Genomic DNA, 21,109 nt, shown 5'->3' with positions numbered 1-21,109 from the left:
GATGTATGACATCATTTGTCTTGCCCTGGAAACCAGGAATAAACCGAAGAAATGTAATAAAAAAGTTTTAAACAACTAAATATGATATACTTTTCTATCTGTTTACTAATGCTAGCAGCAGAAGGATTACAAATAGTCAATGATGAGTGAGAGAGTGAAGTTCTACTTTAATTACAGTGGTGAGGGGTGACTCTGGTGGGGACCCTGACGTATGGGGGGCTTTGATGGGGACACTAATGTAAGAGGGACTCTGATGGGGACATGGATATCAGGGGGCCTCTGATAGGGACCCAAATGTAAAGGGGACTCAAAATGGGACACTAATGTAAGGGGGACTCTGATGGGGACACAGATATAAGGGGAACTCTGATAGGGACCCACATGTAAAGGGGGCCTCTGATAGGAACCCACATGTAAAGGGGGCCTCTAATAGGGATCCACATGTAAAGGGGACTCAAATGGGGAAACTATAATGTAAAGGGGACTCTGCTGGGGACACAGATATAAGGGGAACTCTGATAGGGACCCACATGTAAATGGGACTCAAATGGGGACACTATTATTATTATTATTATACAGTATTTATAAAGCGCCAATAGTTCGCTCAGCGCTGTACATTACAGAGGGGGACAGAACATGTGACAGAACAATACCAATACAATGCAAAACATGAGGGGATTGAGGGCCCTGCTCTTTCGAGCTTACAATCTAGGAGGGAGGGGATGGTGGCACAGGAGGAGATAGCTGTGGGGGATAGAGTGGTAGGAAGAGTGGAGGAGGTCGGCAAGTTAGCAGGGGGCGGGGTAGGCTTCCCTGAAGAGATGGGTTGTCAGGGTGCGCCTAAAGGAGAGGAGAGTAGGTGATAATCTGATGGGTTGGGGCAGGGAGTTCCAGAGGATGGGTGACACCCTGGAGAAGTCCTGGAGGCGGGCATGGGAGGAGGAGACCAGGGAACTAGAGAGAAGGAGGTCTTGTGAGGAGCGGAGTGTGCGTGCTGGGCGGTACTTGGATATTAGGTCAGTGATGTAGTTCGGGGCAGTATGGTGGACCGCTTTGTACGTCAGTGTTAGGATTTTGAATTTGATCCGTTGCGCAATTGGAAGCCAGTGGAGGGATTGGCAGAGGGGGGTGGCGGAAACGGAGCGGTTGGAAAGGTGAATGAGTCTGGCAGCCGTATTCAGGATGGACTGAAGCAGGGATAGCCAGCGGCGAGGCAGGCCAGTGAGGAGGGAGTTGCAGTAGTCGAGTCGTGATATGATGAGGGAGTGGATGAGCTGTTTAGTGGTTTCTGGGGTTAGGAACGTGCGGATTTTGGCGATGTTGCAGAGGTGGAGTCTGCACGAGTTTGTTAAAGATTGGACTTGGGGCTGGAAGGATAGGTTGGAGTCCAAAATGACACCAAGTACTCTGGCCTGCGGGGCGGGTTTGATGGTGGCGTTGTTGGACATGATGGAGAAGTCAATGGGGGGTGGTGTCCGGGCTGGAGGGAAGACAAGAAACTCGGTTTTGGAGAGGTTCAGTTTAAGGAAGTGGAGCGACATCCAGTCTGATATGTCGCTCAACAGGTGTGTGATTCGGGCGGAGACCGAGGGGGTGAGGTGGGGGGGTTGAGAGATAGATTTGTGTGTCGTCAGCATAGAGGTGGTAGTTGAAGCCGTGAGAGTGTATGAGTTGACCAAGGGAGGAGGTTTAGATGGAGAAGAGAAGGGGCCCGAGGACAGAGCCTTGAGGGACCGCAACAGAGAGGGGGAGTGAGGGGGAGGTGGTAGCATTATAGGTAACACTGAAAGAGCGTTGTGACAGGTAGGATGAGAGCCAGGAGAGAGCAGAATCTCTGAGACCGAGCGAGTGTAGTTTTTTGAGGAGGAGGGGGTGGTCGACTGTGTCGAAGGCCGCAGAGAGGTCAAGGCGTAGGAGCACTGAATAGTGGCCATTAGCTTTGGCGGTTAGCAGGTCGTTGGAGAGTTTGAGTAAGGCGGTTTTGGTGGAATGTAGGGGACGGAAGCCGGACTGTAGGGGATCGAGGAGGTTGTTGTCGTTGAGGTGAGAGCATAGGCGGGCGTAGACTAGGCGCTCGAGGAGTTTAGATGTAAATGGGAGCAGGGAGATGGGTCTGAGGTTGTTCGGGTCATTGGGGTCCAGGGAGGGCTTTTTAAGTATGGGGGTGATGTGTGCATGTTTCAGAGGGGAAGGGAAAGTGCCGGAGGAGAGGGAGAGATTGAAGATGTGGGTGAGGGAGCGTAGGATGGAGGGGGGGGGAGGTCGTAGGAGTTGTGAGGGGATAGGGTCGAGGAGGCAGGTGGTGAGGCGAGCATCAGAGAGGATCTTGGAGACTTCCTCGATGGTAGTAAGGTCAAAGGTGCGGAGTGTTGGGGGAGCTTCAGTATGAGGAATGTAGGGTGGTGTGGGAAAGGAGGTCACAGCAGTGGTGAGGCCGTGGGAGAGGGGTGAAGAGGGGGTAGCTAAGTGAGGGGGAAGGGGGTTGGAGGGAGTTTGAGCAGCGACGAAGTCCCTGTGGGTTATGTCGAGGGGGAGGGGGGATGAGGGGGTAGCTGTGTGAGAGGGAACGGGTTGAGAAGGCGTGTGAATTGCGGCAATGTCCTTGCGAATTGTGTCAATCTTGTTTTTGAAGTGATTGGCAATCTGAAGGGCAGTGAGTGAGGTACTGGGTGGAGGTGGGGGTGGCGAGAGTAGAGAGTTGAAGGTGGAGAAGAGTCGGCGAGGATTGGAGGAAAGGGCCTTGATGAGGGTAAGGAAGTAGGCTTGTTTGGCAGTATGGAGGGAGGAGGTGTAGGTGTGGAAGGCAGATTTGTAGCGGGTGAAGGCTTGTTGGGATTTGGTTTTGCGCCATAGTCGCTCCAGGGCACGACTGTGTCGTTTGAGGGTTTTGGTGTGATCAGTCTGCCAGGGTTGGAGCGGTCGGGGTCTGATGTTGCGTGTGGTTAAAGGCGCTAGTGAGTCAAGGGCTGTTGAGAGCGCGTTGTTGTAGGCAGTCATAGCCAAGTCGGGGCAGGACAGGGGGAGGATGCGGTCATGGAGTTGATCAGCTGCAGAGTGGAGGGGGGCAGGGTTAAGGTTGCGGAGGTTACGGCTGGTAGTAGTGTGACATTTGGAGGGGTAGGCGTTGGAGGACGAGGAGATAGAGAAGGTAATCAGGTTGTGGTCAGAGAGAGGGAAGGGGGTGTTAGTGAGGTTGTGGGGAGCGCAGCGGTTGGAGAAGACAAGATCAAGGATATTTCCGTCGGAGTGGGTGGTGGATTGTATGCACTGTGGAAGTGCAAAGGAGGAGGTTAAGTGGAGGAGACGGGCTGTGTCCGGGTTGTCGAGGTTGACAGGGATGTTGAAATCCCCAAGGATGATAGTGGGTAGCTCAGAGGAGAGGAAGAAGGGTAGCCAGGAGGAAAAGTCATCCAGGAAGCGGGGTATGGATCCAAGAGGCCGGTATATCACAGCAATCTTCAGGGGGGTTGGGGAGAATAGTCGGACGCAGTGGGCCTCGAAGGAGGAGAAGGATAGGGAGGGGGGGTTTGGGAGGACTCGGAAGGTGCTCAGCGGTGACAGGAGCAGGCCAACCCCACCACCTTTACGACCGTTGGGCCTGGGTGAGTGGGTCCAGGTGAGACCTCCGTAGGAGAGTGCAGCAGGGAAGGTAGAGACACTAATGTAAGGGGGACTCTGATAAAGATATGGATATAAGAGGGACTGTGATAGGGATATTGATATAGGGAGAACTCTGAGGGGAATACTGATCGACAATCCTATGGCAGACTCTGATTTAAGGGGGAGCTCTGTTGGGAACTCTGATTTACGTTCTTTCTCTTTCTGTTCTGAATCATATCATGCTGAATTAAAAAAAGATCCAAGTAAAACATATTCATTAATTTATTATTCATTGGTTTATTAAACTGATTCTTTTTTCCCTATGAATATTTGGCCCTCCTACTGGAAAGTTGAAGAGTCCCCGAATCTACAGTGTCAGTTGGTCTCCGCCAAAATGGTTGCTGAGTTCTGTATAAGTGATGCTTCCTGTTGGTCCTCTAGTGACACTTGCTGTGTCTAAGTATGTGAGTGTATCTGCAGCTGGAGAGACAAGCAATGACAGTGTGCAGTCACTGATCATGCCGAGCAGACAGGATGAGGCTGACCGGACCCTCTGGGTGGGAAACTTGGATTACAAAGTGAAGGAGGAGATCCTGTATGAGCTCTTTCTGCAGGTGATGGCTGGACAATTGCAGAGTAATCAGGCTGGGGGAGGAGGTGGGTTACAGTAGATTTTTTTTGGGTGGGGAAGTTGTTCTACTGTATTGCATTCATTGTGAATGGAAATGTTTAGACATCTCAGAACAACATTTTGTATCTTTTTTTTTTTTAAATAAGGTGTTTGTTATTTTGTAACATGTTTATGTCATCTGCCAAATTGATGTTTAAGTAGCAACTGTTTTTTTACTTTATTGAACTGTATCACTTTATTAATGCTGCTGATTACCAGGTACCCCTTCCCCAACCACCATCACCACAGTGGGTTTTTGTATTACAGGTTTTTATATAGCATTGTCCATTTACGTAGTGCTTTACATTTCAGTTAACCAGTTTTTGTGTATTGCCTGGACTCTTTTTACCAAAAAACAATCCCTTGTTTTTAACCACTTGCCCTCCAAAAGATTTGCCCCCACTCCTGACCAGACCATTTTTTGCGATTACGGTGCTGTTACTTTAGCTGACAATTGTGTTTATCATCCAACGCTGTACAGTAATGAAATTTTGTCCCCCTTTTTTCTTTTTTTTTTTCTTCTCCGCGTTCAGTGGTATTTCATCGTCTCTCCTTCCCCTTTTTTTTTTTTTTTTTTTTTTTTTTTTTTACTCTATAAACAAAAAAGGCCGATAATTTAAAAAAAATATGCATTTTTGACTTTTTGTTATAAAACATATCCAGTAAAGAAGATTTAAATCGAATTTCATAAATAAAGGCCTACATTTATTCTGCTACATGTGTTGTGTGTGTTGGGTTTTTTTTTTTTTAATGGTGGTGATCAGTGACTTATAGTGGGACTGTGGCAGGCATTCTGACACTGGAATGGGGATCTTACTAAATGCCACTGACACCCCAATAACACTAATACAGTGATCAGTGGTAATAAAAAGCACTGACACTGGGCAGGAAGGGGTTAACATCTGGAGCGATCAAACTGTGATTAACTGTGTGCTGTTTAACATCATGTGGTGTTTGTGTTTTACACCCCGGTCACATCAAAGCCAATTTTGAAATCGTGCGACTTAGTGAAGTTGCATGATTTCAAAGTTGGGGGACATGCCGATTTCATTGTGATTTGCAAGACATCTGACTCCGATGTCTATGCAAATCGCAATGAAAGTAGTGCATGTTCTACTGTAGAAATCGGTGCGACTCGGACCAAGTCAGAACCATACCAAAATGACCGCTCTAATAGTGGACAAAAGGGTGCGACTTGGCATACGATTGACAAATCACATGCCAAGTTGCACCCAATGTGACAGAGGTCTTACTTGGGAAACAGGCTGCTGCGTATTTCTCTGCTGTGCAGAATGAATGAATGATGCAGCTGTGTGAGTAAAGCCCTTCACAGCCACACTGATTTAAAATCTGACACCTGCTACAGGGGAAAAGAACCCCTGATTGCTAGATATTCACAGGCAGACGCCATCTTTCACCCCCGGTTCACATATGTGCGGGCTGCATTTTGCGTAGGCATGAGAGGCCATTCATTTGCATGGACTCCCGTGCCCCTTGACATGCAGGGAAGAAGTCCCTGCACTTTTTCTGAAACCGAGCCTGCTCGAGAACCTGGGTTCCCAGTACGGTTGTGTTTTCCAGTGCAGACGGCGTGCCATTAGAACTAAAGGCTCCTGCCCGCAGGTCCGCATTCCTCTGTGCGGGTGGTGTGACTGTACAGACTTTTGTGCGGATCCGTAGCCACACCACCTGCACATATGTGAACCTAGCCTAAGACCATATTCCACCCATATTTAGGGTGTAACATGGTCTTAGAGGTTGAGTTAGCCTTTAAATATCTAAAAACCTTTGGGAACCTGTTCACATCAGATGTGTAGGGTCTGTACTGGGCGTGGTACTATGCAATCTACTGCTCTGCATCAAGCTGTGGCCAATAAGACTTAATGAAATGCCACTTGTGACAATCCACTAAAGCTCTAATGCCATACATGGGTCGAGTTCAGAACAACTTTTCTTTAGAAAATCGAATGTTTATAATTCAATGGTGCCACTATTGATTTTGAAATTTGACCAACCAAGTCCTTCACCTAAAAGAATTTTTGTGGCCAAGAATTTTATTTTTCTTTCCAGGTCACAGCTCATGTTCATTTCTTTTTTTCAATTGCACTACTCTCCCATCGTTTATTAGAAATTTGTTCATTTTTTTAAAACAAATTCCAACAGGTCGCTCAAAAATCGGCCATTGATGTGGCCCACTAATGGGGCGAAATTTGAACAAAAATTGTTAGAAAAGATTTTCGAAAGAAAATTATTTCGGAATTCGACCCGTGTATGGCTTGCTTAAAGAAACCATGTGATGTCCTGAAAGATTTCTCCCAGTGCACACCAGCAGCTGCTGATGTGAATGAGCTCTTAGCCTTTTGCTGATTCTAAGTTAGTGCATTGTGTTATAACACATCACATGGTTTAAAAGGCAGTGCTGCTGGTGTGTGGTGGGTTTTTTTTTTTTTTTTCCCTTCAGCGCAACACAACTGTATGTGAGCAGGGTGCAGAGTGATGAAGCTCAATAGACATTTTTGTGAATGAGCCCTTAAAGTGATTTAAAACTCTTCCACTTAACCAGTGCAGTGACTGGCCTCAGGTGATACAGATTCCTTTTTACTGTAAGGCAGTACCCCCGCCCACCCAGCTGGGAGAACTCAATAGGTCCGTGGAAGTAATCCCCCCCCCCCTTCCCCCCCATCAACCCATGATTGCAGGAAAGAAAATCACATAATCTATGGCCTGACTAAGAGAAAAAAGGTGGCAGTGGAGGGATCCCCAGCACACAACCTGTGATTGACGGCCTCAGCTCTGTTCTTGTGTGAAGGGGGATGTTTTCCTTCCTTCCGGTCAGCTCTTCTTACTGAATGTAATTTCAGCTCCCGCCCCCTGCTTTCTGAAAACTCAGACAAGCTGCATAAATTCTGCACTATGAGCAGCTTTAGAAGAGAGAAGACATCAGATAAACGGGTACAACTTATGTAGGAGGACTTGTTTCATCTGCGTATCACCTGAGGCCAGTCATTTCACCTTGTATATGGAAGGGTTTACAACCACTTTAACTAGGGGCTCATAACAAAGGTCTGTCGAGTCACATTACTTGAATAGGCCAATGCAAGAGCACATGGAAAACAAATGTTTTCTGTGTACTCTATGCACACCATACAGGTGTGTTGTGCTGCGTAAAAAGCAGCATATCTGCCTTTTAAACCATGCGATGTGTTATAACCAGTGTGCATGCTGTGTAGCCTGTGGGCTGGTGTGAATTAGCCCTAAAACGAGCAGCCCAACAAGGCTGTTCATGCAAAACCATAATAAGTTTTGGTTTGTATTAAATTGTAATTATCAGCAATAATAAGTAATAATCATCAGTCAACCATCTATGGCTGGCTTTAGTATGAGAAACTTGTCAGAAGTGATTCATGCTGATAGGAGAGGAACGAGGAAGCAGACAGACATGACATAGTCCTCTGGATTGAAACACGTACACACTATATAGAAGGATATGTTTTGTTCATATTTCATGACTGAAAACCCTTTAAAGCCCAACTCTAGGCATAATGAGGGGAAAAAAAACACCTTGCTGTTGGTTGTGCCCCTTCCCTCTACACTGCAGGGGTTAAAAGCTTATTAAACTTGGCTATAGATGGTTTCAGGCTGTAGACTGAAAGATTCCCCCATCAACGCAATTTTGCTTTGACAGGAGTTTGTCAGCATTGGTCTTCGCCAAAAGTTGAATAAATGATCGTCTTTTGTTAAGCAGGGGCCACCACACTGATCAAAATTTGCCTTGTTCCTTTTGCGTTGGCGCAACTTCAGCTTTAAGCTGCCCATAGCTGGTCAGACTTTCCAATGAAAATTCTCAGGAAAAGCAGGTGCTAAGAAAGCTTGTTTGTGTGTGTTGTGTGTGTGTTTTTGTTTTGTTTTGTGGTTTTTCTTTTTTTTTTTTTTTTTTTTTTTTTGGGGGGGGGGGGGGGGTTGATTTAGTGGGATCAGATTGACATTTTTGTTTTGAACCGCAGTGAAGAGAAAACTTGAGGGGCTGGATGGAACTTATTTTCTCGAATGAATTTCAAACCGTGTATGTGGTTTTCTTTCGGTAAAATTAATTTATTCCAAAATCAGATGTTAAAAGCAAACAATCTTTTGGAGGACATTCAGATGTTCTGAGAATGTTCATAGAAATTTTCCTAAGGCTTTTTGTTTGAAATTCTTTAAATCTATGGCCACCTTAAGGCCCCTTTCACACAAGTGCACCCATCGGGTCTGCGTGTCCATTTTTCAGGCGGACCCAATTGGACCCCCCAGTCTTCACTATGGAGCAGCGGGTGTAAACACTCATGTGTCCGTTTACCCGCCTTTATATCAACTGATCCTGTCCGCTAAAAGCAGACGGCTGGGGATCCGCTCCTCATCTGTCTGACGGAACAGATCAGATGTGTAAGGCCTGGTTCACACCAATGCAGTTTGCTTTTGATCCATTTTACAATGCTTTTGCATTTCACTTTGCGTTTACATGTTTTTGCCAAGGTTTTTATGCAGTTTGCTTTTTTCAGCTGTTATTTATTGTTAAAAGGGAAATTTTTTTGGTTATTGGGCAGAAAAAAAATGCAAAATTCGACAATAAGACACTACATGTATTTCAGCAGCGTCTACATTGAACGCCATTAAATTTGCTACTCCATTGTAGCAAATGCGCCGCTTTTTGCATTTAAAAGTCCTTGGCCCTACCCATAAGAAATCATGTTAAATGGACTGTAGTGCGTTTTTTGTAAAAAGCATTGATGTGAACCAGAAAATGGACAGGCAGTCTGTTGTGATCCAACCACCCATAGAGGAGCACTAGCTGTATCTGTATTCGCTCCGCATAAGTGGAGAGGACATGGACTAGCCATTTGCCTTCTCAGCGGGCATCCGTGAACAGATCCCCCTGCTAATCAAACGGACTGCAACGGTGCCTACCCCATCTGGAAGGGGCCTCAAGGATAAGTTAAAGATAAATATACATTTTTTACCTGCAGAAAAATTTGCATTTATCTTATCTATGGTACCTGCAGAGCACTGCACCCTTGATCAGCTGATGGCCAAGATAGCTGTTTGGCCGTACCTCTGATACAGGCAGTTACTTGAGAGCAGGAAGATCAATGAACTGCAAGAGTGCTCACCAGCGGCCTCATAGTTCATTGAGAACTATAAGCCATCAACTGCAATGACGCATGTAGTCTATGCATTCACAGGAAATTGAGCCCCACACAGCTATGCTGTGTCAAATTGTGACAGTGGTTGAGAGGAGAATATCCCCTGCCTGCTGTCACAGGGTGGGGGGGTGCATGTTGAACATGTTGCACCCTAAATATGGTTGTAACATGTTCAGAAGGGTGATCTTGGCCTTTTAAGTCTATGCTGTATTGCTTAACTGACTCTCTGCTCCACCAGGTTCCCTTGTTCAATGCATCTGTAGGCTGCTCCCTGTAGTGGTTGCACTCCTGCCTCCATTGCACACAATACAGGCTTAAAAACCACACATTGTACATTATGTCAAGGCTATGCCCATAAACCAGAGCTTCGGTGTGCAGCGTGGAGTTGGGGAAGTAATGCAGCCTCTCATTCTTCCCCTTGGACATATAGCCAGGTCCATAAATATTGGGACATCAACACAATTCTAACATTTTTGCCTCTATACACCACCACAATGGATTTGAAATGAAACGAACAAGATGTGCTTTAACTGCAGACCGTCCGCTTTAATTTTAGGGTATTTACATCCAAATCAGGTGAACGGTGTAGGAATTACAACAGTTTGCATATGTGCCTCCCACTTGTTAAGGGACCAAAAGTAATGGGACAATTGGCTTCTCAGCTGTTCCATGGCTAGGTGTGTGTTATTCCTTCATTATCTCAATTACAATGAGCAGATAAAAGGTCTAGAGTTCATTTCAAGTGTGCTATTTGCATTTGGAATCTGTTGCTGTCAACTCTCAAGATGAGATTCAAAGAGCTGTCACTATCAGTAAAGCAAGCCATCATTTGGCTGAAAAAAACAAAAAAAACCATCAGAGAGATAGCAAAAACATTAGGCGTGGCCAAACAACTGTTTGGAACATGCTTAAAAAGAAGGAACGCACCGGTGAGTTCAGCAACACCAAAAGACCCGGAAGACCACAGAAAACTGTGGTGGATGACTGAAGAATTCTTTCCCTGGTGAAGAAAACACCCTTCACAACAGTTGGCCAGATCAAGAACACTCTCCAGGAGGTAGGTGTATGTGTGTCAAAGTCAACAATCAAGAGAAGACTTCACCAGAGTGAATACAGAGGGTTCACCACAAGATGTAAATCATTGGTGAGCCTCAAAAACCGGAAGGCCAGATTAGAGTTTGCCAAACGACATCTAAAAAAGCCTTCACAGTTCTGGAACAACATCCTATGGACAGATGAGACCAAGATCAACTTGTACCAGATTGATGGGAACAGAAGAGTATGGAGAAGGAAAGGAACTGCTCATGATCCTAGGCATACCACCTCATCAGTGAAGCGTGGTGGTGGTAGTGTCATGGCGTGGGCATGTATGGCTGCCAATGGAACTGCTTCTCTTTTATTTATTGATGATGTGACTGCTGACAAAAGCAGCAAGATGAATTCTGAAGTGTTTTGGGCAATATTATCTGCTCATATTCAGCCAAATGCTTCAGAACTCATTGGACGCCGCTTCACAGTGCAGATGGACAATGACCCAAAGCATACTGCAAAAGCAACCAAAGAGTTTTTTTAAGGGAAAGAAGTGGAATGTTATGCAATGGCCAAGTCAATCACCAGACCTGAATCCGATTTGACCATGCATTTCACTTGCTGAAGACAAAACTGAAGGGAAAATGCCCCAAAAACAAGCAGGAACTGAAGACAGTTGCAGTAGAGGCCTGGCAGAGCATCACCAGAGATGAAACCCAGCGTCTGGTGATGTCTATGCGTTCCAGACTTCAGGCTGTAATTGACTGAAAAGGATTTGCAACCAAGTATTAAAAAGTGAAAGTTTGATTTATGATTATTATTCTGTCCCATTACTTTTGGTCCTTTAACAAGTGGGAGGCACATATGCAAACTGTTGTAATTCCTACACCGTTCACCTGATTTGGATGTAAATACCCTCAAATTAAAGCTGACAGTCTGCAGTTAAAGCACATCTTGTTAATTTCATTTCAAATCCATTGTGGTGGTGTATAGAGCAAAAAATGTTATTGTGTCAATGTCCCAATATTTATGGACCTGACTGTAAAAAGCATTTTGCGCTTGCAATTAATTATTAGGGTTAATGTGACTCTGTGCTTTTATTTTCAAAGTAATTTGTTCCAGGAGCTAATACCACAAGATGTATGCGGCTTATGTTTAAGCATCCTCTGTACCCCCCCCCCCCCCCCCCCGATATAGTTTTACATTGTTTTATAGATACACATGCTGAGTGTTAGTAGATCTATGTGAGGTTTACCTATAGTGTATTCTGTTTTGCAGGCAGGACCATTGAGCAAAGTGACCATTGCTAGAGATAAAGACGGCAACACCAAGTCTTTTGGGTTTGTCTGCTTCCAGCATACAGAATCTGTGCCATATGCTGTAGCATTACTGAATGGCATTCGCCTGTATGGCCGGCCCATTAAACTTCAGTATCGAATAGGTGAGTTTACCGAATAGCCTGTCAGTCTATGGTAGGCTGCGGCTGAATGCCGTAGCAAGTGGTACCCGTGTTTAGGGCCCTGTGCATGCATGGAAAGGCTGGAAAACAGATGGCCAAGAATAAAATAAGACTTTGCATTTACATTGCTTTGAACATACCCATTTTTTGACATGTCATTGTAGGATGGGTATCCGCTTCTATATTGACCGTTTCTTTCATATATGCTGACCCCCAAAAAAACGTAGTTTATTATTCAGTGCAGCAAATACATATTTTTTTCTTCGCATTGGTGCCTACAGCTGCACCCCATACAAGTTGGCTGGTGCCTCCATGGTTGACCAGTTTTTCCTGAACGTATGTGGAGAAGCTATATAATGATTTTGTTAGGAATATAAAACCTTAGAGGGTCTACAGATGTAGAACTGGGTAAAATTTTTATACACTGTTCAGCAGGCTGGGCAAAAATGTCAACAGATTTCTCCATCCACACAAATGAGATGAATGGAGGAATGACATCTGCTGCTGTCAGAATACATATCCCTTGGACAGAAGACTATTAAAAGATCAACTTCTGTCGAACACCACAGGGAGTGAGAAGAAATCAATTACAAAATGAGGGAAAGTCCAGGCCATACAGCTGTCACCAAAATGTGTCCCTATTGGAAGATTTCCCCTCTATTCATATTCTCTGCCAAAAATATTGGATTTCCTATCACTTATCTAGTGACAATCAATATAGCGGGGGACACAGACAGCAGCTAAATCTGACGAGTTCTAATCCTTTCCAAAATGAAAAGAGTTGAGATAGATATATACACACTGTATTGCCGACTTGGGACGACTGCCTTTAGACACATCGCAGTCTTTGTAGAGTTCAATATTGAGTTGGCTCACCCTTTGTAGCTATAACAGCTTCAACTCTTTTGTAAAAGCTGTCCACAAGGTTTAGGAGCGTCTATGGGAATGTTTGACCATCCTTCCAAAAGCGCATTTGTGAGGTCAGGTACTGATGTCGACCGAGAAGGCCTGGCTCATCGCCTCTGCGCTAATTCATCCCAAAGGTGTTCTGTTGGGTTGAGGTCAGAACTATGTGCAAGCCAGTCAAGTTCTTCTACCCCAAACTCACTCATCCATGTCTTTATGGACCTTGCTTTGTGCACTGGTTCGCAGTCATGATGTAACAGGAAGGGGCCATCCCCAAACTGTTCCCAGAAAGTTGGGAGCATGAAATTGTCCAAAAAGTCTTGGTATGCTGACTCCTCAAGAGTTCCCTTCACTGGAACTAAGGCGCCAAGCCTAACCCCTGAAAAACAACCCCACACCATCCTCCCACCAAACCCAGACATGTCCATCGTATTGCCAGACAGAATCGTGATCTGTCATTCCAGAGAACACTTCTCCACTGCTCTAGAGTCCAGTGGCGGCATGCTTTACACCACTGCATCTGATGCTTTGTATTGTACTCGGTGATGTAAGGCTTGTGTACAGCTGCTCTGCCATGGAAACCCATTCCATGAAGCTCTCTATGCACTGTTGTGCCAATCTGAAGGACACAGAAAAATTGGAGGTCTTTAGCTGTTGACTCTGCAGACAGTTGGCAACCTCTGCTCACTGTGCACTTCAGCATGCCCGGACCCTGCTCTATCATTTTTACATGGCTGAGTTGTTCCCAGTTGCTTCCACTTTGTTATAATACCACTAGCAGTTGACCATGGAACTTTAGTAGTAAGGAAATTTCACGGATGGACTTATTGCACAGGTGGCAACCTATCACGGTACCACATGTGAATTCACTGAGCTCCTGAGAGTGACCCATTATTTTACAAATGTTTGTAGAAGCGGTCTGCATGCCTAGGTGCTTGATTGTATACACCTGTGGCCAAGGATATGATTGGAACACCTGAGTCCAATGCTTTGGAGAGGTATCCCAATACCTTTGGCAATATAGTGTGCGTCTTCCTCTCTCGCTTGCTCTCATCTTGCATTTAAATAGAAACCACTGTGCTTGACAAGGATGCCCCTCAACATGAGCCCTAAAATATGCCTGCGTTGACTTATAATGCTGTAATCCAGTGTTTCTCAACTCCAGTCCTCATGGACCCCCAACAGGTCTTGTTTTCAGGATTTCCATTATTTTGCACAGGTGATTTGATCAGTTTCACTGCCTTAGTAATTACCACAGCTGTTTCATCTGAGGGAAATCCTGAAAACATGACCTGTTGGAGGTCCATGAGGACTGGAGTTGAGAAACACTGCTGTAATCCAACATTTTTTTCACAAGAGAAAAGAGCACCACAAAGTGCTAGGACACTTGCCAACTTCAGCTGTTTGATGCCTTTGCAAAGCATTAGACTGTCATGTGTAGGGCTTGACATCTGCTAATTTTAAAGGGCTATCAGAAAGATAAAAAATTTGTACAGGCATTCTGGGGTACGCTAAATGAATGGACCAGTATAGTGAAACTAAAGGGATTCCCTGACACCTTATGGCACTTTCTATAATTGTTGGTTGATGCCATTTTTGTGTCAGGACAGGTTCACTTTAAGATGACCTTGTACATATACATCTCCATCCTATAAATGGTTATAAATTCCCTTTATTTTCTTTAAACACAGGGAGTTCCCACTCTTCAGAATCGGACAGCGTTTTCCAGGGACCTGAAAACAGCTTTGTCAGAAGCCCTGTAGACTATGGGTGAGAATCTGTGTGGTTTTGTAAACTGCTTGGAGAAATTTTGGTATATTGGTTATGCATTGTAGTCCCTTTTTTTTTTTTTTTTTTTTTTTCTTTTTTGTAATTATGGTTGCTTTAGTACATGAGAGAAAAAAAAAGTTCTCCCACTCTAATTGTCAGTTAATCCACAATGGGGAAACGCTGGTGCTCAGAATAAGTTCCCGTAACTTCAGGCATTAACCAAACCGTACTTAAAGTCCTGCACACAGTGATGAGTTCCTATATTTTGTAATACAAAAAAAGGCACCATAACGGGTTGCGAATGTGTTTCAGCTGGATATGGCCTTAATCATAGGTGACTCCTATAGACGAACATGCACTTATATAATACATTGCTCAAAAAAATTAAAGGAACACTTTTAAAATACATCAGATCTCAATGGGGAAAAATATCATGCTGGATATCTATACTGATATGGACAGGGTAATGTGTTAGGAATTGTAAGGATGCCCCATCGTTTGAATTCAGTCCTCTGTAGGTTGATTTTTATTTCCATCAAAGACACCCCCCCAAAAGTCAAAGTGAAAAAATGATGCAGCAGGCTAGTCGTTTTTGCTGAAATTTCATTGCAGCAACTCAATATGGTACTCAATAGTTTGTGTGGGCCGCATGAGCTTGTATGCATGCCTGACAGCATCGGGGCATGCTCCTAATGAGGCGATGGACGATGTCCTGGAGCATTTCCTCCCAGATCTGGACCAGGGCAACACTGAGCTCCTGGACAGTCTGAGGTGCAACCTGCTGGTGTCGGATGGACCAAAACATGATACCAGAGGTGTTCTATTGGATTTAGGTCAGGCAAGCGTGGGGGCCATTCAATGGTATCAATTCCTTCATCCTCCAGGAACTGCCTGCATACTCTCACCACATGAGGCCGGGCATTGTCGTGCAGCAGGAGGAACCCATAACCCACTGCACGGTGTGACAATGGGTACAAGGCTTTCATCCTGATACCTAATGGCAGTCAGGGTGCCATTGTCTAGCCTGTAGAGGTCTGTGCGTCCCTCCATGGATATGCCTCCCCAGACCATCTCTGACCCACCACCAAAATGGTCATGCTGAACAATGTTACAGGCAGCATAACGTTCTCCACAGCTTCTCTAGACCCTTTCACGTCTGTCACATGTGCTCAGGGTGAACCTGTTCTCATCTGTGAAAAGAGCAGGGCGCCAGTGGTGGACTTGCCAATTTTGGTGTTCAACGGCAAAGGCCAATTGAGCTCTATGGTGCTGGGCAGTGAGCACGGGGCCCACTGGGGGATGTTGGGCCTTCAGGCCATCCTCATGAAGTCTGTTTCTGATTGTTTGGTCAGACGTTAACAACAGTGTCCTGCTGGAGGTAATTTTGTAGGGCTCTGGCAGTGCTCATCCTGTCCCTCCTTGCAAAAACGAGCAGATACTGGTCCTGCTGATGGGTTACAGCCCTGTCCAGCTCTCCTAGAGAAACTACATGTCTCCTGGAATCTCCTCCATGCTCTTGAGACTGTGCTGGGTGACAGAGCAAACCTTCTGGCAATGACATGTATGGATGTGCCATCCTGGAGGAGTTGGACTGCCTGTGCAACCTCTGTAGGGTCCAGGTATCCCCTCATGCTACCAGTAGTGACACTGACCCTATCACTAATGCAAAACTAGTGAAAAACTGTCAAAGAAGATGAGTAGGGGAAAACAATGTCAGTGGCCTCCATCTGTAAAACCATTCCTGTTTTGGGGGTCGTCTCATTGTTGCCCATCTAGTTCACTTGTGAATTTCATTAACACCAAAGCAGCTGAAACTGATTAACAATCCCCTCTGTTACTTAACTGACCACATCAATATCCTAGGAGTTTAATTGACTTCATGCTATACTCTGATTAAAAAATGTTTCTTGAATTTTTTTTGAGCAGTATATATCTGTTTAATTACAACAAGATTTTTTTTTTTGTTATTTATGCCCCCTCTCAGGAGGGCGGGAAGTAAAAGATACATAAGTAAAGTTTGTATATAGGGGTCATCTATAATTAAGGCCATACCCAGCTGAAACACGTTAGCACCCCTTATGATGTAACCTCTTTTTTGTATTCAGTAAATATTGGAGATCCGTTATGTGTGGGAGTTCATGTACTGTTTAGGTAGATTTAAAAAAAAAAATTTCTGGTTAAATACACTCCTAAAAGCTTTTTTTGTTGCGTTTGACACATTCCGAAAAAAAAAACTGTGCTGATCCTGACTGAAATCCAGTGAATTTCCCATGCTTTGTGCCTCTGCTGACTCTTATTAGATAGCATTGTTCCCCACTATATCTATGGACAGAAGACACGCCCCCCCCCTTCATATTTTGTAAAGATGAGGAGAGGGTGTTTTGTAGTCCATCTACAGCCTATTCTTGGAGTGTTCATTGATGGAAGATGCAGTACAAATTCTGTGAACGAGAAGGAGGGCAAGCTTAGTTGGCACTCTTGACGACTTCATATGACATGTCACTTGGCTCCTATTCACCCCTATAGCACCAGAAGATTACGGCTGTGGGGGTGGGAGGGGGATTGGTACAGATGATGTCAACTAAAACTGCTGCCAGCTGCACAAGGATACTTCCCATTGACTGTAAGCTCTGTCTGTGCAATTGCCTTAAATTTTTTTCAATAAACTTGGGTTTCAATTTTCTAAAGACTCCAAAAACAAGACGTTTCTCAAAGCAGGCTTATTGTAGTTGGACTGTATTACATGTTCTGTTTTAGAAATTAGTGGTTATAAACCCTTACATATACCCAGTGCATTAACTGGCCGCAGGTGATAAACAGATTAAACAAATTCTCCTACAGGAGTTGCACTTGTTTATATGCAGTTGCCTGTCCCCTACATCCATTCAAAGTGCAGAATTTACAAAGGATCTCACAGCTCTGAAAATCAGGGGGCGGGGAGCACACAGGAACAGAGCTGAGGATGTCAATCACAGGTTGTGTGCTGGAGTTCCCTCCCCTGTCCCCCTTTTTTTTTTTTTTTTTTCTCCGAGTCAGGTAGGCCAGTCAAAAGTGACTCATGCAGATAGCAGAGGAAAAAAAGCAGCAGACAGGAATGACACTTAGTGCTCTGAATTGAGACATGTACACACTGTAGAGGGATGTGCTTTTTCATATTTAATGTCTGAAGTCTACAACCACTTTAGTATACATGAGTTATAAGGTATAGGTGGATCAGAAGAAACATGTCTTCTATATTCAATTTTTTTTTTTTGTAAATTCGCTTCCATGCAAATTAGTTTCCAATGCTATTACATTCTCACTGTTTTTCCTGTGCAGAATGCCTGTATCTTATCCTGCACCTCCTGCTAGCAGCAGCTTCTTCTCTCAGGCATATGCCTATTTTCAAGGAATGGTAAGCTACTAATTGCATTTTTACTAAATGTTTTAGCCTATGAAACACCTGAATGTACCACATGCTGAATTATCCATCATAAAAATGTATCTAAGGAGAAAAAAAACTCTCAAATCAAGAAAAAGCAGCCAAAAAATACAATTTTTTTATATATTTTTTTTTTTTTGGGGGGGTCCTTCTGCACTACTGGCCAATACTGTACCCCCAAGACCCAAGGGTTAAGTGGTGGCTTGAACAACATTTTTTTTTTTTATTTTCTTGTATTGTAGCAAATGCTTTGATGAAATCCAGATAAGCTATGTCTACAGCACTGCCCTGGTTGAAAAAAAGTTTGCTTTAGTAAAAAAAAATATAATGAAATCAGATTAGAATGACCTTTTATCTGCTTTTAGTAAAGCCATTATGCTTGCAATTAGTATAGACCCCCCCTTTTAGTACATATCTCCGTTTCAGATGCAATGGACGCTCAGTTAGGGAAACCCTCCACTTAGCTGTGTCACGTGACCAAAGCAGAGTATCGGTACTTGGTGTGGACCACACCCCTCTAATGCAGGCCATAGATTATGTGATTTTCTGCTGGCGGAGAGCTGTCCCTGCTGGGAGAGCACAGTGATTACCACTAGCGGCTGTAGCCACTGGCAGTGATCACTTACTAAAAATCCGACATGCTGGTTGTACATAAGTGGATCCAGTCAGCCTGTCCATTGATGGATCAACTCTTGGACAGTCCCTGCTGAATCGGCCGTGATTCAATTTTAATCTCTGGCCAGCTTAGATATGCATACTGCTATTAGCTACTCCTGACTCTTAACTTCATATACTGTACATGAGATGTATAGCCCATAGAGAAAGGAGCCTACCCTTCTGCTTTCTGCTAGGCATCTATACTCTTTATGGTAGGGCTGATATCCCAGTGGTTTGCTGTGTCCCCCAGTAAGCTATCAAGAGGAGTCTGTGTTGTGGGGGTTTGGTTTTTTTTGTGTAGTGTTTTTTGTTTTGTTTGTTTTTTTTCCCTCAATACTTGTTTACTTTCAGCTTTTAAAAGATGATAGGTGATCTAAAAGCAGTAGTATTCATTCCTTGAACACCTAAAACCAATGGACATTTTTTGGGAGATGGACCATGTATGTGTATCTTTTGTCATAGGGTAAAATTAAACTTTTTAGAGCATGGAGCCATCAAACAGTTAAGCCTAGCATAATCTGGTTAATTTATTTATTTATTTATTTTTTGTTTCCCACCTCCTATAGATGAACCAGTTCTTCACTGTACAGAATCCTGCATGTGGATGGACAGCTCCAGAGCAGCAAGGCTATGAACAGTTCTTCCCGTGGAACGAACAGACTTCAATGAATCCATATCCTGGACCTCAGCCAAGCTGCAGTTTTGGACCAAGTTCTTCCAGCTGGGATTCAGAGATGGCTTGGGACTGTAGAACTGGCCCATGTGAAACAGGCCCTCAGAATCCTAAGAGAACTGTGGAGAACAGAGACAGCGATAGCTCTGAAACAAGTCTTCGGGAACTCAACCCTAGTAAAAGACAAAGAAAGCTCAGAGCGAAGAAAAAAAAGAACTTGGTGTATTGCACTAAATAGTTCATGGGTCACTGGGCATTAGTTAACATGACCCTGGTGAATCTATTATGCTTTGAGGGCAACAAAGTTGTGTGTACTTATTGTACACATGAACTTTCTGAACACCCAGCCCATCAACTAGATCTTCATTTTCTGCTGCTGTATACAATGTGTAAAGATAGATGAGTCTATCACACGCATCAAGGCTTTGACTGGGTAATGTTGGGCCATCTGCCTGAATTAAACAAATTATGAATTGCTATCATAACAAAACCTAACATTTATCAGAGTGTATTGGCCAAATGCTATTGTTACCTGTATAAATAACTTTATAGCCAGGCAGTGCTGGGGCCCCAGGTGCTTCCGTCCCCCCAGAGTATGCATTGCCTGCTATAGGTATAGTTAGATCTTTCACATATGTGTTGCTACTCTGCAATAAATGTAATTCTTCCAGCACTAAGCACAATATTGTGAGTACTGACATCCCTGGACACCAGTGAGAGCACTTTATTTATTTATTTATTTTTTTCTGTAGCTGATGTTTGAATACAGATGCTGCTAGTGGGCCTTGGCAGAAACTTGTGTATATGTATAGGCCTTCCTTGGATAACTATTATTGTGTTTACATTTCCAAAGATTCACTTAAGTTAATAAATTTAAATATGCTTAACTTTGGTGTTTTGACTAAAAGCAAAACTGCTAACTAAACAGCTGAAATGGGTATACCTGACCTGTTCTGTGAAAGCATGTCCTGTTCAGTCACTGTTGTGTCTTCAACAGCGCACAGCCAGGAAGGTGACATCACTATGTCCTGTTCCAGCTTTAAAATATCCAGTGTTAGTGGTTTGCTCGTTGAATGACTATGCAGCAGATTCAGTGTCCATTGAGTAGGCAGGTGACTCTCGGACTCCACCTTGCCTCAGATTAGTAAGGTTTGTTCTCGTGTAAACCTGCACTCCCCGGCCACTTTATTAGGTACACCTGTTCAATTGCTCGGTACCACAAATTGCTAATAAGCCATTCACATGGCAGCAACTCAATGCATTTAGATATGGTGAAGCTGACTTGCTGAAGTTGAAACCAAACCTCAGAATGGGGAAGAAGGGGGATTTCATTGACTTTGAACGTGGCAAAACTGCTGATCTACTGAGATTCACGCATAACCATCTCCTAGGGTTTACGGTTTGAAAAAGAGAAAATATCTAGTGAGCGGCAGTTGTATGACAAAAATGCCTTGTTGGGATCAGAGGAAAATGGGCAGACTGGTTGCTGCAACATTCAGATGGTAAGGTCAGAATTTGGCATAATATGAAAGCATGGATCCATCCTGCCTTGTATCCATGGTTCAGGCAGATGGTGTCGGGGTTATTTTCTTTGCACTAGCAAGGTAAAACCTAATAAAGTGGGCGGTGAGTGTAATATTACAAAGAATAGGTGGCAATGAGGACTACTGGTGTTTAGCACTTTGATTCCAAAGCCCTCAGTCATCTTTTTTTTTTTTCTTCTCCCTGCTTTTCTTTCTCCATT

At 44.1% G+C, this 21,109-nt stretch overlaps 1 protein-coding gene across 1 annotated transcript; it reads left to right on the top strand.

Moving 5' to 3' along the window:
• The first annotated feature begins 4,059 nt into the window (after positions 1-4,059).
• Positions 4,060-20,252, top strand: RBM11 (RNA binding motif protein 11). The gene is made up of 5 exons (XM_089682894.1): positions 4,060-4,214; positions 11,758-11,920; positions 14,536-14,614; positions 17,933-18,008; positions 19,259-20,252. The coding sequence occupies exons 1-5, from the start codon at positions 4,119-4,121 to the stop codon at positions 19,601-19,603; spliced, it is 759 nt and encodes a 252-aa protein (XP_089539020.1). The 5' UTR covers positions 4,060-4,118; the 3' UTR covers positions 19,604-20,252.
• The last annotated feature ends 857 nt before the right edge of the window (positions 20,253-21,109 follow it).

This window comes from Staurois parvus, unplaced genomic scaffold (genome assembly GCF_062004578.1).
Source record: "Staurois parvus isolate SC_StPar_1 unplaced genomic scaffold, SC_StPar_1.0 ptg000299l, whole genome shotgun sequence".
NCBI lineage: Eukaryota > Metazoa > Chordata > Amphibia > Anura > Ranidae > Staurois > Staurois parvus.
This window is presented reverse-complemented; position numbering and strand designations above follow the sequence as displayed.

What these genes read in the sequence shown, in the direction of transcription:
- RBM11 (XM_089682894.1), top strand. Translation starts at nt 4,119, where the DNA reads ATGCCGAGCAGACAGGATGAGGCTGACCGGACCCTCTGGGTGGGAAAC. An exon ending in TAAACTTCAGTATCGAATAG is followed by an intron (nt 11,921 to 14,535) that starts GTGAGTTTACCG and finishes CTTTAAACACAG; the next exon opens with GGAGTTCCCACTCTTCAGAA. An exon ending in AGAAGCCCTGTAGACTATGG is followed by an intron (nt 14,615 to 17,932) that starts GTGAGAATCTGT and finishes TTTCCTGTGCAG; the next exon opens with AATGCCTGTATCTTATCCTG.